This window comes from Tachypleus tridentatus, chromosome 8, assembly GCF_004210375.1.
Source record: "Tachypleus tridentatus isolate NWPU-2018 chromosome 8, ASM421037v1, whole genome shotgun sequence".
Classification (NCBI taxonomy): domain Eukaryota; kingdom Metazoa; phylum Arthropoda; class Merostomata; order Xiphosura; family Limulidae; genus Tachypleus; species Tachypleus tridentatus.
The window spans coordinates 131,724,220-131,742,115 of NC_134832.1; the positions used below are offsets into that span (position 1 = coordinate 131,724,220).

The following is a 17,896-nucleotide window of genomic DNA, read 5'->3' on the forward strand; positions in this document are numbered from 1 at the left end:
GGCATGTTAATCGTCCAGCATCTAATGTACGTCTTACCACAAGCTGCATGAGGGAGCTATCTGTACGATACCCGCTGTGAAAATGGAGCACACATTCTAAGGTGATAAAACCTTATGCTTAGCGCTAATATAACAATTTAATGCATTACTGCAGTCTGAAGGGTCAGTCTTCTCTTGGCAACAAATAAAATAAAAATGTGTCTATATATAATAAACACAAACTACAAAAACACAATGGTCTGGTCTGTCCAATAACATCTAAATAATCGCCTACTTCTATTTTTTCACAGTTAAAGAAATAAATATTTCATTTTTATTTTAATAAAAAATAAAGTTAGGCCAGCTTTAGTTTCAAAGAATCCTGTTAGGTTGCACCACTGTTTCAAGTGAAAGTATATATCGTCAATGTAAAATTATCTTTGACTTTAATAACCACGGAAAGAAAGGTAGGTTCAGAAGAACAGCACCAATCAATGCAAGAACTGAGCTTTTGAATTATATATTCACACTTTAAAAAATTTACATTATATTTGTGTAAAATATTTGCTAATGAATACTTTTTACTATAATTAATATTTGATTTTAAAATATATAAATTGTGACTTTACTGTCTGAAGTTAGGCACAAAACTACACGATGGGCTATTTGTGCCCCGCCCACTTTGAGTACCGAAACTCAGTTTCTAGCTTTGTTACTGGGTAGATATACCGCTGTGCCACTGGGAGGCGGTTGGAATGAGAAACTTGCTGCCTGCGAGATAATTTCATGGGTGTCATCAAAAAGGTGGCAGGTAAAAATATTATATATGTAAAAAAGGCTCGTTTGGGTTAAGAAAATTTTTTTCCGTAGAGTAGCGAACAACATTTCGACCTTCTTCGGTCATCGTCAGATTGACAAAGAAAGAAAGAGGTAACAATATTAACCCTTTACGTACGGGTTTGTTTTTTTTTTAATTTCGCGTAAAGCTCACAAGAGCCATCTTCTCTAGCCGTCTCTAATTCACCAATGAAAGACTATAGAGAAGCCAGCTGGTCATCACCAGCCATCTCCAACTCTAGGCTGATAATTTTTCAGCATCGAATATTAAGACTGACCGTTACAACACCTCCCAAGGCTAAAATAGCAAGCATACTTGGCGAGACGATCTGCAGATTGCCAGTTGAGCGTCCTAAACACCTAGTCAAGCAAGGCCTTTAAGTACGAATACCACTCAGTCAAACTTGTCTGCTGTATTACTATTATTGTAACACATCCAGCCAAGTTCTTATATATATTGACAAAGATTTAAAAGAACAAATGGTAGAGTATTTTGCGACATTTTTACAATTAAAGTTAATGACTTGTGAAAAAAATGATAAAATATTCAATGTTTTCCAGTTTTTGTACATTTACGAACTGTAAATTGCGTATTTACAAAATATTTGTGAACTTGCAAAAGTTTCTTAGGTTTAATGGGATGCCTTATTGCAAAATTAGTGTCGTGTGGCAGTCAGTCAAAAATTTTAATTTTTAGTGGATGTTGTAATGCGGCCTCATGTTATCTCAAAATGCATTCTTTATTTTGAGTATGACAACATACTACTGTTAAAATATTAATTAAAAACACACAACGATCAAATTCCAGTACACGGCATAGTGTTTATTACACTAGTAGTTAAATATACATATCTAATAATATATTTAACGGGGGAAAAAAAAACAAACGAGAAATGAAGACTAGATTTCCCCAAAACATCAAAATACAACAGTGCATAACAATATTGTTTTCTGAAAAACTGGTATAAACCATCTGTATAAATAAGCTGTATTAATTTTGTCATTTAACTCTATGATATAAACATCTCTTTACATATAAACCTTGGTCATTTTTTACGAGAGAATCATATTTGTTTTTTTAACCTATATAATAGCAACAATCTATTTTTAACCTCTAACATGTCTGGAAATTGAAAACATTTATTTTTAAGTTTGTTCCTCAGTATTATTGTAGACTTACACAATGTGTCGGTATTGTTACTTAAGTGTTGAAAATTTCTCGACAAGGAATTTTGTTAGGTGGTTCACAATCTGATACACAAGAGATGGCTATAAATTTTGAATTTTTTTTGTATGCTTCATGAACCTTGTGTAACTTGAGTTTATTGTAACCACAAATTCAGATTGTCCTGTTGCATAAAAAAAAACAACATTCTATTAGTTCTTGAATAGCTGCCAAAATAGTCACTTATAAATTTGAGGAACAAAATTTGATACAAAATGACCCACGACATCAAAAGTTTAGTGACTAGGCAAACTTTGACTTAATGCCACTAAATGCCAAAAGTAACCTTAACACACACAAAAAAAGGACTTCTTCTAGTGAAAGGTTTCACACACAATAAATGTATATCAATACTCTTACAAATAATCAGTGGATAGAACTTGTATATCGATAACAACATAAATCTGGACAACATTTACAAGTATATTCTTGTGCTTGACTTCCACTATGCTGAAGTTAAAAATATTCATGCAGAAACACTCGACACATGGTTAAAATTTTCCAAAAGACATTTTTCTAAGTTATGCTTAACATAAACTGATTTAACATAATGAACCATTACATGAGCTGCATAAACAAAGTGGTTCCCTATAATCTATATTTGAATTAGGGTACTCTTAAATATCCGATACTGAATCACATTTCAATAACCAATCAACAGTCTTTGCCCTTTACTGTAATTGTCAAGAAGTTTCATGAAATACTATTCATATGACAGTATCTATTAAATTCTGCCTAACAAAAGGAGTTTCATGAAGCAAAATTACTTCAGTAACAGCTGAAATAGGGACATTGTCCAAAACTTAAAACAAGTTAATAAAATCTTATGCTCCAAAAAATATAAAATGTTTTTCTAACGTTTTTTTTTTTTTAAATTTCACATAAAGCTACATGAGGGCTATCTGCAATAGCCACCCTAATCTAAGACTAGAGGGAAGGTAGCTAGTCTTCACCATTCACTGCCAACTCTTGGGCTATCCTTCTTCCAATGAATAGGGCGATTTATTGTCACTAATGTGCTGAAAAGGCAAGTATGTTTGGTGTGATGGGAATTCAAACCTGCAAACCTCAGACCACAAATTGAGTGCCTAAGCCACTTGGCCATGCTGAGCCTTTTCTTATATGCTGCCCATCTAGCTCAAAGGTTATTTCTACTTTTTCTTTTTTGCCAGCAGGGTACATTTGTGACAAACTGTATACATATTTCATTTTTATAAAAGTATTGAAGTTTTGTTTCTTGAGAATAAAAACTTTCCAATTGGTTGAAAATACTACTCTGAGAATAAGCTTTTATCACTTAAAGTTATAAGATGTTAATTTTCATATTTTATGAGTTTGGGCCAATAAGCAAATAAAAATTAACAAGTATAAATACAAACATATCTCTGACAGTTAACAATTAGTTGACAAGGAGAAATGGCAGTCATTCCACAACTAATATTGTCATATCACACTTATCAAGCTACAACAGAGTAAATGTCACATTGTTGTCTAATTGGGAACAGAAGTGTTTATGATAATGATAAACTGAAACTAGCTGTGCCTCTCCCTTGTTCTAAGACAAATTGGAGTTCCAGTACATAAACGTTCATCAATTCTGAGTTGTATAAGATATATATTTTAGAATGTGTGTTTTAAATATTTATGTAAAGTTACACAAAGAGATATACTTGTGCAGTTGATAAACAAAGATCTCATATGTAGTTTCAGTGAAAACCAAAGGTCACATTACTTTCACAGGAATATAACACCTAAAATCCATACAAAATTAGACAACTTTATATTATTATCTGCATATACCCAAACATAAAATTAAATGCTTAATAACCTTCAAAGGCAGAATCATAAGGTGTACAACAATCTAAAACAAGAAAGAACAAAATCCAATATACAAGTTTTCAAAATTAATAAAATAAACAGCAAGCTTGACTAGAGTTTTACTCACTTAGCATTAGACTAGATTAAAACTTTCTACCACATTTCCCATACTTATTACAAGGTAAAGCTAATGTAGAAAGTTTCAGACTCAACACCTTCACACTGTTTTGTTTTTTTAAATTTTCAAGATTTATAAAGAAATTGTTCTCAAATGTACACTTGGTAAGAGAAAAATAGTGGAAGTTGTAAACTATTTATATTATTTTCATATATATAAAACTTTGACTAGAGTTAGAAATATGAATATGACAGGTTCCTTAAGACATCACAGTATCTTACAATTTGGCTATAAAAAGCCTTAAATTTATGATATTCCTAAGTTTTAACTTCCTGTTTTTCTAAGATGGTTTATCATGATTATCAAAATATAGCTGTCTTAAATACTTAAATAAAAAAACTAAATTGTTCAAGTAAACAAATGCAATTTCATAAATTCTGAAATGCATAATAAATAAATTAAAAATTAAGTTTATCTCATAACAAAATATTTTGATAGTGTTCAAAGGTTTGGATAGCTAGACTCCAACTACTATTTTACATTATTGCAAAATAAAAAAGATATATATTTTTATATTAAATTTAAAATCATAAAAAACATTTTAAATTGTTAACGGACATGTATGGGAAACTATATTATGCCTCTGGTGTGAGAGTAAAAGGCTGTCCTGAGAATCCACGCACAGTGGCAACTCGAAGGAGCCACTCAGCAACAGAGAGCCTCAGCTCTGAGCTTGATGCATAGGCCACCAGGGTACGAACACCAGGGAAGACAACAGGAAGAAGAGCAGTAAACTGGGATTCAGAAAGAGACAAGTGAAGCTCTAAGAGAGACTGTATCAGCTGTGTCCAGACTTGGAGATGTGCTTCTCCATCCTACAGTGTGTGAGGACAAAATGAGGACAAAGTTATTAAGATCAGAAACAGTCATGTAATATTTCTGTAGTGACCACAATCTAGCTTAAACTCAATGTATGATATTATTTAACTAAATGTGTGATCTTATATTTAAAGAATATAATAGGATTTCAAACGTTGAGCTGTTAATTTGTTACAAAATATTTAAAAGATAAACAAGTTATTTAATAAAAACTACTTACATTATCCAAATAACCGTGTTTTCAATTTCCTTTTAATTTCCGATATAATGTGCATTTTATTTCTCTCTGTAGCTTGAACTTAATATTAAAATGTTATGGAAAAGTTTTATACTTTTGTCAATAAAATCTTGAAATTGTATTGCTCCATATGTTGCATTATGTGCTATAGAAAGAGATTTGGATACAAGAGCTGTAGATAAGGGAGCTCATCATAATAATAACCTAATTTATTTATTGTCAAGCAATGAAAAAAGGTTAATGATATATATTCATTAAAATCTGCACATCAACTTTGATATAATCTGTAAGAATGTTACATTTAAAGAAAAAACTTTTATTCAATGTAGAAAATAATAATCATTTTACCTTCATGATCGAGTTTCGTCTTTGCCGATTGATCTCTTCTGGAATGTCTATATCCTCTCTTTGCTTTTGATCAACACTGTTTGGTTTCCATTTGGTTCTTGGTTTGTCTCGTAGAGATGATGGCATGGAATGTTTAATTTTCTTCCTCTTGTACTCATTCAACATGGACTGAATAGTTTTTTCTGTAGCAACACTGTACACTTTATCTTCCTTTTCATCAAACCCTAGTGCCATTCCCGTCTCTGAATCAGTACTTTCTGTGCTTGTTTGCTTGACCAGCTTTGGACTCTTGGATTCAGTGCTATCCTTCTCCTCAGCCACACATGAGCTTTCTGTGTTTGGCTTTTGAATCAGGGTTCCATCAAGTACATCTTCTTGTGAAGCAACAAGAAAGAAGATTGGCTGATCAACAATTCTGTCAACTACAGCAAGATTTCCATCTTTATCCAAACACATATCTGCATAACTATCACACAGGCTGAAGAAGAAGTTCTGAAGCCTCCAGAAGGCATTGAAAAGTAATTTCTGGTCTTTGGCATTGAGTGTCATTGATACTGTTGGAGGCTTTTCTAGTATACTCTGAAGCTTTGTACTACCACTGTTATGAATGTTAGTAAATTGAAAAGTTTCTGTAGGTGCATGTAAGTCAGCTGTTCCCACTGCTTCTAGTGGTGCATTTCCTTCCTTCTGGTAAATTGCATCTTTAGTGGTATTAACACACTCGTCCTGATCATGCATGTGTAGCCATTCATTTACATGCTCTAGTGTAAGGTTTTGATGATGAAAACAGAGCTCAAACAGAACCAAAGCCTGGATTGTCCAGCTAATTCCTGCCTGCTTATACAAATTGGCTGCTACATCTGCACGAATTACTTTTTGAATCAAAAACTTCAGACCTGGTCGAAGGTCAAACTCGCATGCAGTGTTATATGATTCTTGAAGGCAGGAGAGTAACATTTCCAGATGTTTGTAAGATATGCAAGACAAGAACCCTAATCATAAGAAAAGAATCAAAGCCAAACAGAACTTCAAATATGTTTGTTGATTTTAAACAAAAATAAACTGATAAACTTGTACCAGAATAACTACCTAAACATCTAATGCACTGAAATTTCATGTTTTTGTGTATATACATAATTATACTAAGTAAAACATAGGCAACATGTCTACACACCATGTAAAGAAGCACAGAGCTTTGAGAAAGAGATATCATGTATGGAAAACTAAATATTATCTGTTTCACATTAAAAGTTTGAAGCTTGTTTATTCCTTCTGGTGTTTCTTAAGACGAAAATTCTAAAAACCATCTTCACAGATTTTTGAACACTGTAAATCAAATTAACACAACATAGCCATAGAAAACACCAACATACTGAGTAGGGAAACAAATACAAACAAATGCAAAATTAAAGAAGCCATACTTACACAGAATTGATCCAAAACAAAGGAACACCTTTCTACCTGTATTAATTAATAACCTAACATCTTACTGCAACTCCCTCTACAATCTCGTACCTGTTCACACTCTAATCCCTGAGACATGCACCCAGCAATGATCAGTTGCAAACTCTCTTTGTTAACCTGAAGACGACCTAAGACAGTCATAATGTTGTTCTGTACTTTAAAATTATTTTAAAGTTTAAATACCCATACTAGCCATTTTAGAATACATTTGTACTTCAGTTGGATTTTTTATCACCATCAATAAGCACTATTTCACCTCATTTAAGGATAAGTTAAATATACAGTTTATTATTTCTGATATATAACATGTTAGAAGCTTAAATGTGGGTGTTGCATTTTTGATTGCTGGATGTCACATTTCAACATTCAAATGTTATATGATCACTTCTCGCCTGTCTAGAATAGCATTCTGTTGATGAAGTCTGCAACCAATGTTGGTCTAGCTTAAAGAAAATATACACACTTTTAATACCTTTATAATCTACTTGAAGTTAGTATATCATGAAGTTAAAAAATGGCATAGACGACATACTATTAAGTTAGCAAGTCACCACGCTAAAAATTATGCAGATCATATACTTTAAGTTAGCATGTTATCAAGCTAAAAAGTGATGAAGACCACATACTTTGCTTTAAGTTAGAATGATATGTAACTAAAATATGATTTTGAACAATATCCTTTACCAGAAGTTAGCATATTATGTAGCTAAAAGATGACATACACACACACTTAGCTGGAAGTTATGACATCAACTTATCTGAAAGATAATACTGACACACCTACCTAGCTTTGACAAAAAGTAAAGTTCAATTCACAGATAATATCAGTACATATACTTAGCTTTAAAAAATTGTAGAATGTAATGCACAGATAACATCGACATCTCAACTTAACTTTACGAAAACATAGAGCTTAACTTTTAGATGATAGGACACATTTACCTGGCTTTAATGAAACATAAAATGCAACCCACAAATTAACTAAACTCAGCATCAGTTCAACAAGCCATAGTTGATGTACAAATAGCATATTTATTTCAATGAAGTCAAATCTTGGTAACTATCACACAGCATATACACATGAAACCAAATATGATGACTATGAAAGCCATGACAAGATTTGTACCTGGTAGAGAAGTAGTGGATGAGTTGTTTAACATATGATGGACATTGCTGTTGGCAACAGAACTTGGAAGAAGCGTTGCCACACTAGGTAATAGATGTGGAGTTCCTTGAAGCAAAACTGTTGCCATAGTCTGAAGCAAGATTTGATGTGACAGCAATCCAACAACTACGCTGCGAAAGGGAACCCTTTGAAACAAATACAGCATTACATGTGAATAAATTTCTAAATTAAATACTTGTTTTTCAGTTATTTCTTTCAGTCTTGCTCAAAATAACAATCAACACTTAAGTTGAGAATGAAACTTTACTGAATTCTACTCAACACAGTACGAACCTAATAATGAACATTTCTGGATTGAGAGTACTTTCCACATCTGGAGGATGCAGGAGAAATATGTATGATCGTTCATCATCAACAGTAGATTCACATGCACTAGAAGTGGGAGTAACACGCTGACAGTCGAGGAAAAACACCTGTAGATACATTATGAGCAAATACAGGTATGTTAATACATTTCACATAGAAAAGGTATTTTAAGGAAAGCATAAAATCAGGACAACAATGAAGCACATTATTATGCTATAAAAATGATGAAGACCTTATATTTTGCTTAAAGTTATCATATTATCAAACCAAAAGCTATTGTAGACCACCTTCCTTTAAGTTAGCAATGTTATATAGCCTAAAGATGACACACATGCACATAATTAGCTAGAAGTCAGCACATATACCAAAACATGCATGACAGTTTATTCCATACAAAAGGTCCTGTACACATGTATAGAAGTCAAATGCTACCATTGTTTTTACTACAGACTGAGAGACCAGAATCTATTTTACAAGTGTAAAAAAGCATTAATATCTTGCACCAAATAGAGTTTTCAAAGGTTTCAACTCACATGGAAGTCCTGTGCAAATATCACATTCCTTCTGATCAATCAGAATTTTCAATTATTTTATTATACTGAACTCTGTATTATCCACCATTGCTTTATACAAACTACAGTTAGGCTATTTCAACATGTATAAAAGGTAAGATATGGAAGTATTGGTATAAAATCATTATAATCCAAAACATTTACACCAATGAGTTTTAAACTGAAGGATTCCAATTTAACAAAGAATATTTTGCAATTCTTACCTGATGTGCAAGTTGCCTAAGGCGTTCTGACTCGGCAACAGTACAATCTCTACGTGCGGCAACTTTTACCTGACCAATGTCTCCGTAAAAGTTTTCAGAATCTGTATGAAAACATACCATCAGCTGCCGCACACTCTGTAAGGTGACCCTAAATGCCCTCTGGAGATGGACACATACAATAGTCCACAAGTCAGGTGTAAACAAAGGAGCTGCACTTGTTATAACATGTCTGAAATTTCAAGAAGTAATCTATACCATTTCATATCTAAGTATATTTCTAAAATAATTAGCTGTATATTTCATATTCTAACATTATAAAGCAAACTAGTTAGATGCAGTCAATGAAAACAGTGAGAGAGTAAAATATTTCATTCAAACTGATGGAGGATTTACTACAGCCATGAACTAAACTGGTAAAAGAGGAAGTAGAAAAACAACAATGGAAACCAGTACAATGTCCTTTTATTAATTCCTTCTGGACATAACAAAAATAAAGTATACAAGGTTTGAGTACTTCATATTAAAATAATTTTGAATATGTAAATCAGCAAGTCACATGACAACCACAGGGGATATAAAAGTACGCATTGTTATAGAATGTATAAGAACTACATTTTGATACTGTTTGGCATTTTGTAGATGGTATGATGCTAATAAAAACTGATTGCTTTTGAGAAATACATGTTACAGCCTTTAATAATGTAAAATATTCATACACTCAGATAATAAACATGCATTTAAGTCAGGGGTTTAATATTTCCAAGACAAAAATATTCCTCATTTCTTGATGGCATTGTATTAAAAAAAAAAGAAAAAAAGGAATATGATATCTGAAACAACTTGTACCCCAGAGGTAGCAAAAAAACTGCATCTTGTAACATGCAAGAATCCCTGTGAGTGAAAAGATCAGTGCCAAAGATCATCCACATGTCATGGGTAACAGTATGCAACATAATCGAGAAAGATCTGTCTCAAAAAAGTGACAAACACAAGTTGCTTCCATAACACACCCAGGAAAGGAAGAACAACTGTATTAATAGTATCTAACTTTAGTAAAAAATGGAACAATGTGGTGACACTAAACAAAGTATAGGTGTACCTTGACAACTGCAGCAAGTCTCATACTATTTTCTACCAGTCAATGAGAGAAAGAAATGGTACATTATGACACCTTTTAGAAGATATTCATGATCACAGTTGGATACTACACTACTGGCAAGTTAGAGATAAGAAGAGTGAACACAAAACACTGATATTAAATCAGTGCTCTAGACCCTATTTACTGTACCCCACTGAGACAGTAGTAATTCTATGGATTGACAATGCTAAAATCAGGGGTTTGATTCTCCTTGGTGGACACAGCAGATGGCCCAATAAGGCTTTTCTATACACACATCCTACTTACCACAAAGAAATACTGGTTTTGTATGAAAATGAGGTAAATAAATTATAGGTTCACCAACATAAAGCTTCCAATCATACTTCCTGTGCAACTGTTGCATACCTCAAGATACTAAAGATTGTTTTGTTTCTTTTCTTGAATTTAAAGTTACACGAGGGTTATTTGCACTAATCAATGCTGATTTAGCAGTGTAAGACTAGAGGGAAGACAGCTAATCAGCACCAACCACAACCAACTCTTAAACAGCACTTAAAGAATGAAATGAGTATTCATGCTATGCCATATGTAGACATACTGGTCAAATTGCCGAATGCAATACCTTTCATTTTCTGTAAAGCAAGTCTATTGAAATGGTTACGGTAAACCATCCAAGCAAGAGGGTTCATATGCTCCATCCTTGTACTATTTTGTCTCATTTTTACAGAACACTCTCAGAAGAAAACACAGTTACTTTTCCTAGTCTCTTGCTGCCACAAGTACTCATTGCATCATTCTTTGAGCCTTTCTCTTTTGAGAAGCATGCAATCTACTAAAAGATACCAGGATTGTTTCAGGCCCTCTTGAAAAGGAAGTTGAATGGCATCCCACATCATTTCAAGAACTACTCCTGATATGAGTGCATGTATATAGTTCTGTAACAACCACAAGAATATTGTACAAGATAACAGCTTTTACAACCACAGTATCAAAGTTTATAGTCTTGATGCAAGATAAATATAACAGACTCCAGCCATCAATACTCTGATATTAACTATTCACAAATGAATGTAGTTTTGAAAAAAAAAAGTCCTGAAAGTATGAAGCCATAGAAAAGGATATGGTTCTGATGCAACTCAATGTTATAACTTAATACAATTTAAATAGCATAAACTATAGTTTTGATGAAATATTATTGACTTATTTAATAGAGGAAATGATCTAACTGAATTAAATTTTAGGGTTGTGAGTTTAAGGATGGCCCAAATAATGCTATTTTGTTCTTTATAATGAATATTTACTCCACTTGTTCCATCCCAGCTGTTAGCTCAGGGTTAAAGTTGCAATGAAATGAGATCCAAGTAGGATGAGTGGATCATCATAAGCTTGTGCCACTTGAAACCAGAGTTTGAAAGTACCAGACATGTGTCTTGGAAATTCATGCCAAAAATTTACATCTCTTACAGTTTGAACAGTCTCAGTTCAGAAAAAATATCTAAAAGAGGGCCTACAATCACAGTATGTACTGAATGGCAGAATTAATATCCTAATAAAACCTGAGTGCAAGACATCATAAGTTTGATACAACCTGAATGTTTAAGACAATAGTTCTAAAATCTGAATTTAAAAGGTCATAGTTTTAACATGTAATATGAACAGTCATGATAAAAACCTAAAAGGAATAAGTTAGCCTTGGTAAAGTAAATGCAACAAAGTCTGATTGCAACAGTATCAGTCATCATTTCACCTCATGAAAAAAAACATTTTATTCTAGTACAGCATTACTTTAAAAAGTTTGGTTTGTTTTGAATTTTGCACAAAGCTATATGAGGGCTATCTGCATTAGCTGTCTCTAATTTAGCAGTGTAAGACTAGAGGGAAAGCAGCTAGTCATCACCATCTACCATCAACTCTTGGCTACTATTTTACCAACGAATAGCAGGATTGGCTATCACATTATAACGTCTCCACAGCTGAAAGGGCGAGCATCTTTGGCGTGACAGGTATTTGAACCCACAACCCTCGGAGCACGACTCATGTTCCTTAACCACTTGGCCATGGAGGGCCGTTATATTACTTCTAGAACCCGAATTCTAAGGCTCATATAAAACAACCCTTATATAAGCTGAAAGATATGTTTAAACTTACTGATTACGTGATACCAAAAGTGATAATATTATACTTCATACAACTGGTAATCTGAATGAAGGTTATAGTCTTCTTCACAGTCATAGTGATAAAGGTTATTGTTCTTAACTAACAGAAGCACAAATAATTATAAACAAGTACCATGGAAGTCTGTGACATCATAAGCATATCGCGCAGTTTGAAATAATCACAGGGAAAAATAAAAACCTATAGAAATTTAACTAATAACTATTCTGATATATTTTTTTGTCAATCAAGTAAAATTGTTCAAGTTAAAGGTACATGTTAAAACATTTCAGAGCAAATTTCCACTCACAAGATTACTGTAATACCGTAAACCTGGTAATAAAATACAGGACATACTGCCGTTCTGCTATGTAATTTACAAACCACGTATCCAATCGTTGTGCAGAATGGAGTTAAAAACTTTGAATCATACTGAACAAAATGCTCTGGGTTATCCATAGAGTATGAAAGAAAAAAAGAAACAATGTAAAAATAAATCTAAAATTATAGGAAGGTGAAAACGCAAAAAAATTAGGCACAAACACGGTTATACTTGTATAAAATATTATCCGGATGCTGTACGTCTCACACGAAAGAGTTTAATTGCAAGGCCTTGCAAAATCAAAGTTGTTACATTGGAATACACTTTTCTCCTTTTTTTTTTTTTGTTACGTAAATGAGCCTGGATATTTATCCTCCACTTACAAGGCTCTTCTATATGCAAATAACGACTTGCACGCGTTGCTGAAAAAATAGACGTTTCCGTTACACAACAACGCGTTTCTTACAACACAGGCTAATTTATTGTAGTAGTTGGGGCTTAGTACTCATCTAACTTCTTGGTGCAAGAAATTATACGTATCTTTTTTTTTTCATTTGAGTTATTATATGCATTTTTTTTTTTTTATAAATTACAACATGCTCATATTTATAAGGAAAAACCAAAACACTGTGACATATAATAAGGGGTCGCTTTTTCCTGATTAGAGAAGCGATAGAAGAACGCAGGGGTGTAATTTCTACCAACTGTTCTATTTGTCGCATTATTTACGATATTAACCTTTTTGTTGGGGTATACATCAAATTACATTTTTCGATTTTCGCACGCTCTTAATATCCAACGTTCATCGTTGCTTTCATTCAAAAGAGTTTTTTTTTTTTTCTGGTAATTTTCATCTTAGACTAAAGAGTGAAAAGAAGGCCAAATGTTCTCTTAACGCTGCATAAAGAGATGTCAATCTGAACACCCATCCCTAATTAGAAATGACCTGACGAGAGGAAATACAGCTAGTGAAAAGCATCTACTGCCAACGCTTGGGTCTACTCTTGACTGAAGGTACAATTATCAACACACCTCTAAGAAAGACTAATAATTGGCTGTCTGGATAAATAATCAGTCATATATAACTAAACAACAGGGCAAAATTCGATCAATCTCGAATTCTGACGTTACAAGTCCTGAACCTTAGTGCTAAGCTAAGCATTTTCCTTCCAGATACCACATTTATTTTTTTAGGGTTATTTATTTGTTTACCAATATGTGTTTGAGTGATGAATAAAAAAAAAGGCTTTTTATCTACTCATATAATTCGAACAACGGTTTAAGGGCTTCTCACCTGAATGAGATCAACCATTATACGTTTATATATTTTGTAAATGTCAGTCTTTCAACATAAACAATAATTTTATCAGTCTATATAACTTGGCAAAGAACAACACTATGAATGGTTAGTTGTCGTCTCTGCATAACTTGAAAAGGTAGGAGGCTGCTTATATATCAACATAACTTCAAAAACAACTAAAATATGTTTCTTCGTATATTTACGTAACTTGGATAACGCTTTCCGGTAAAACTTGTGAACCAATATTTCAAAAAATGTTGTTTTGTTTATCTGTCTATTAAATAAATAGATGGTAAGGGCTGTTTGCTATACAAGATCTGCCCCGCTAGTACAGTGGTATGTCTCCGGATTTATAACGCTAAAATCAGGGGTTCGATTCCCCTCGGTGGGCTGAGCAGATAGCCTTTGTGGCTTTGCTAAAAGAAAACACACACGAAACACACACTATACAAGATCTAGATAAATTGAAAACGGTTTCTAAAACATTGTTCAACTGTCGAAATTATATTACCAGAGTACCCGCGTTGCTTGGATAAAAATACTTTTACATATCCCGAATTGTTTTAATATATCAAAAATATTAATCGTGACTATTATGCAAAAAAAAAGATTTATTTAAATAAATATTTGATTAAAATCAATAAAAATAATGTGTGAAAAAAATGAAGCTCTTTTATTTCAAAGTAAAACATTTCTCCTGTGTTTTACATGAAGTTTCCAAATAAAAATTCCGTACTTTTACGATTTTTGCTTACAATGTATTCTGCCTTTATTACCGTTCCATTTAATGAAGAACTGGTTTATTCTCTTCTCGATACAACACAGCATAAATTAAAATTTCCCGATATCAAACGTTTTTGTAAAGTTATCGTATAGCTGGTTTTTACAAGTACACACAAAGCAAAGTAAAAGGCAAGTCTAATTAGTTGAGAGACTTGCGTGAATATTCGAGAGAAAGCATCATCTTTTTAGTTTAGGGGTGTTAGTATGTGTAGAAGAGAGAGGGGGAGAGAAAGAGCACACTTTTTTTTTTACTCCATGAAATCTTTAAATCATTTAACGCATCATTAATCATTAAAAGAATGATTAGGAGCTGAAAACCCCATAAACAATAGCCCTTTCAGTCACACATTACCAAAATAATCCTCTTTGCCAAAATTTACTGTACTGATTACTTTGATCTGAATTTGCGACCTCAAAACGATATGAGGCCGCGGCCACATAACCCATCTTACATTCCGCACAAAAGTGTATCTGTGCTCCGAGCTTGTAGGTTTAAAAATGTAGCTGTGCATTACGAATAGATAAACATAGATATATTCGAGCTTAGAAAAATACTTCTTTATCCTATTTCTTTTTAACTATCTCAAATACACCTTCAAAAGCAACACTTCAGATATATATTCTGTATGAAATTAAAAGTTTAGGTAAAATAAACCATAACAAGATTATAATTTCTAACATTTTCCCGCAATACCACATCTTTCATGTAGTCACTTGAGTGACAAAAACCTAAGAACCGAATAAAAGATTTCTACATTCACGTTAAGATTCAACTGTTTCATATGTACAAATTTAAATAATGGAACTTTAAATAGTTTTACATATTCTAAAAATGTATACTATTTTGTATAGTGCTTAATTCGGAGAATCGTAGTTTATACACAATGCAGGATTGCTTAAATTTTATAACAATGTGGAGTTCCATTCACAATAATGTTCAGGGTTAATTTAACGACATTGTTAAACAATGTTCAATCCCAATTTACCACAACACGGTCACCAAATAAATATAAAAAATACAGAATCACTTCATTAACGAACACAAACCTGAAACGAGCAAACAGTGGCTAGTCTTTACAAACCACTTCAAATTATATTTCACTGTACTTTTAGGATTTATCTTTAATTAATTCAAGTTGTGTGTGTGTTTAGAAATTTTCATTAGTTATAATTTTATGTATAAAATCACCTAATACTGCACTGTTTATTCTAATCCGTTTCATACTCGACACTTTACATAAAATAGATCTTAAAATCACATTTAGTTACGAGCCCATAATTGTGAGCCCTTAAAGAAGCCGTCATAACGATATACTACGCTAAAAATAAAATAGTTAATCCAGACACAATATTAAACCGGCAGCTTTCCTCCTGAGAAGGAATAGTTTGGTAACTGCAGAGCAGTGTGACTGGAAACTTAGTTTCGCATTCGACGGAGATTATTTTAATGTCATTTGCAACAGCACATAATGTTTCAAAATACTGATATTCATCCGAGATAATGCAAGTCGCTTGTAGGTAAACAATCTTTTCATTTGATATATTCTTGGCTGTCAAGACTTTATTAGAGCATCAATAATGTATGCTTTATAAACCATACATCATTACCATGTCATCAAGTTGTATTCTTCCCTGTAATCTTCTGTTCAGGTTTATACCTATTATTTCCCCACCTTATTTATACAGTAGATTTTTGTTTCTAACTGAGCCTTATTTCATTTCTACGCCAGAAAAAAACAAGATTTATTATTATCGTTTTCGTGGCCAATTAGTACCAAAACTGACAAGAAAAGACATACCTCTGGTACGAATGCTGATGATAGTTGTTACGAGATTTAAATTGTTCCGTTTTCCTTCCCTGGCCTAAGCGGCATCACTTGTTTAATCACTGCCCAACTTGCTCAGTAAAAAATGTAATTATATTGAACTTTCGGTTTTTCTTTCTACCAAGCATAAATCGATATCCTTAATGTACAATATAAGCAAGTTTTTAAGTACAGATCAAAAGGTGGTATCACCAATAACAATAATGATTCATACTTATGTCAATTACAGTTCATACAGCACGAAAAATATGAATGGGTAAAATATAAAAGCATATTGGGTTTTGAGTTCGTAATAGAAGGTCTCGATCATAAAACATTTCATGTTTGTTATGTGTGTTTTTTTTCGGGGAAGTTTTATATATATATAAATCAAAGGAGGGTTTATGAAGCCGAGTGATCACAATTTTCTTTTCTTGAATGAAACAACTTTGGTTAAATAGGGTTTTGAAGTATTTAATTGTTCTTATTGGTATGTACAGAATACGTGAATTAGTCATTTTCTGTCTATATGACACTCATGCCTATAACATTACTCATGACGTTTATTGGCAGATCGTGCCCTCCATTATAAAGTGTGCTGCACGTTTTAGACGCAAGATGCCGCTGATGATTATTTAAGCAAATTTAATACTTGCTAAGTTGTTGAGGTAATTACGATGACTACAGAATAGACAAGATTTATAAGTCACAATATCAGAATATTTTATGTTCTAACCACAAACTGTTGCTTTTATTATATTATTTCTCCTACCCTATCATCCCTCCTCTCTTATTTTTAGTAATTTTTCAACTGTTTATATCCGATTTGTTCAGCAGTACGTGATAAAACTAGGGCTGACCTTACCTTAACATATTCCAAACCTCATCGTGCCTCCGAACTATAAGCTATTCTACATTAAGAGCAAATAGTTCCTTCGCCTCATAACCTCCTTAATCAGACTTATCTTTCACCCTATGACGGAAGTTTGGAATGCAACGCATCAAAACAGCATAGAAGCTTTCACTTTATTCGTAAATCAAGGCACACACAGTTCGCTGTTCAAACTGAAAAGTTTTGAAATATACAGAATAACCTCGTTGTACATCAGATCGTTCATTCTTCCGCGTGCACCCTTACACTTTTAGAATTTTTTATTTTAGTTGAACCATAGGATCCTTTGTTGTATGTAATATTTTAATTTCTTTGATAACCGATTTGTTGCAGACGAAATTTCACGTACCTTTTTATTTCATTTCTAA

The 17,896-nt window shown here is 32.9% G+C and overlaps 1 protein-coding gene across 1 annotated transcript in view; it reads right to left on the reverse strand.

Moving 5' to 3' along the window:
• Nucleotides 1-1,623: 1,623 nt before the first annotated feature.
• The window catches only part of LOC143223509 (brefeldin A-inhibited guanine nucleotide-exchange protein 3), an 83,449-nt gene continuing 67,176 nt past the window's right edge, over nucleotides 1,624-17,896 (reverse strand). Inside the window, 5 exon segments of the mRNA XM_076451582.1 lie at nucleotides 1,624-4,852; nucleotides 5,443-6,434; nucleotides 8,033-8,217; nucleotides 8,366-8,505; nucleotides 9,174-9,402. Coding sequence (XP_076307697.1) covers nucleotides 4,613-4,852; nucleotides 5,443-6,434; nucleotides 8,033-8,217; nucleotides 8,366-8,505; nucleotides 9,174-9,402 — 1,786 coding nt within the window. The 3' untranslated portion in view covers nucleotides 1,624-4,612.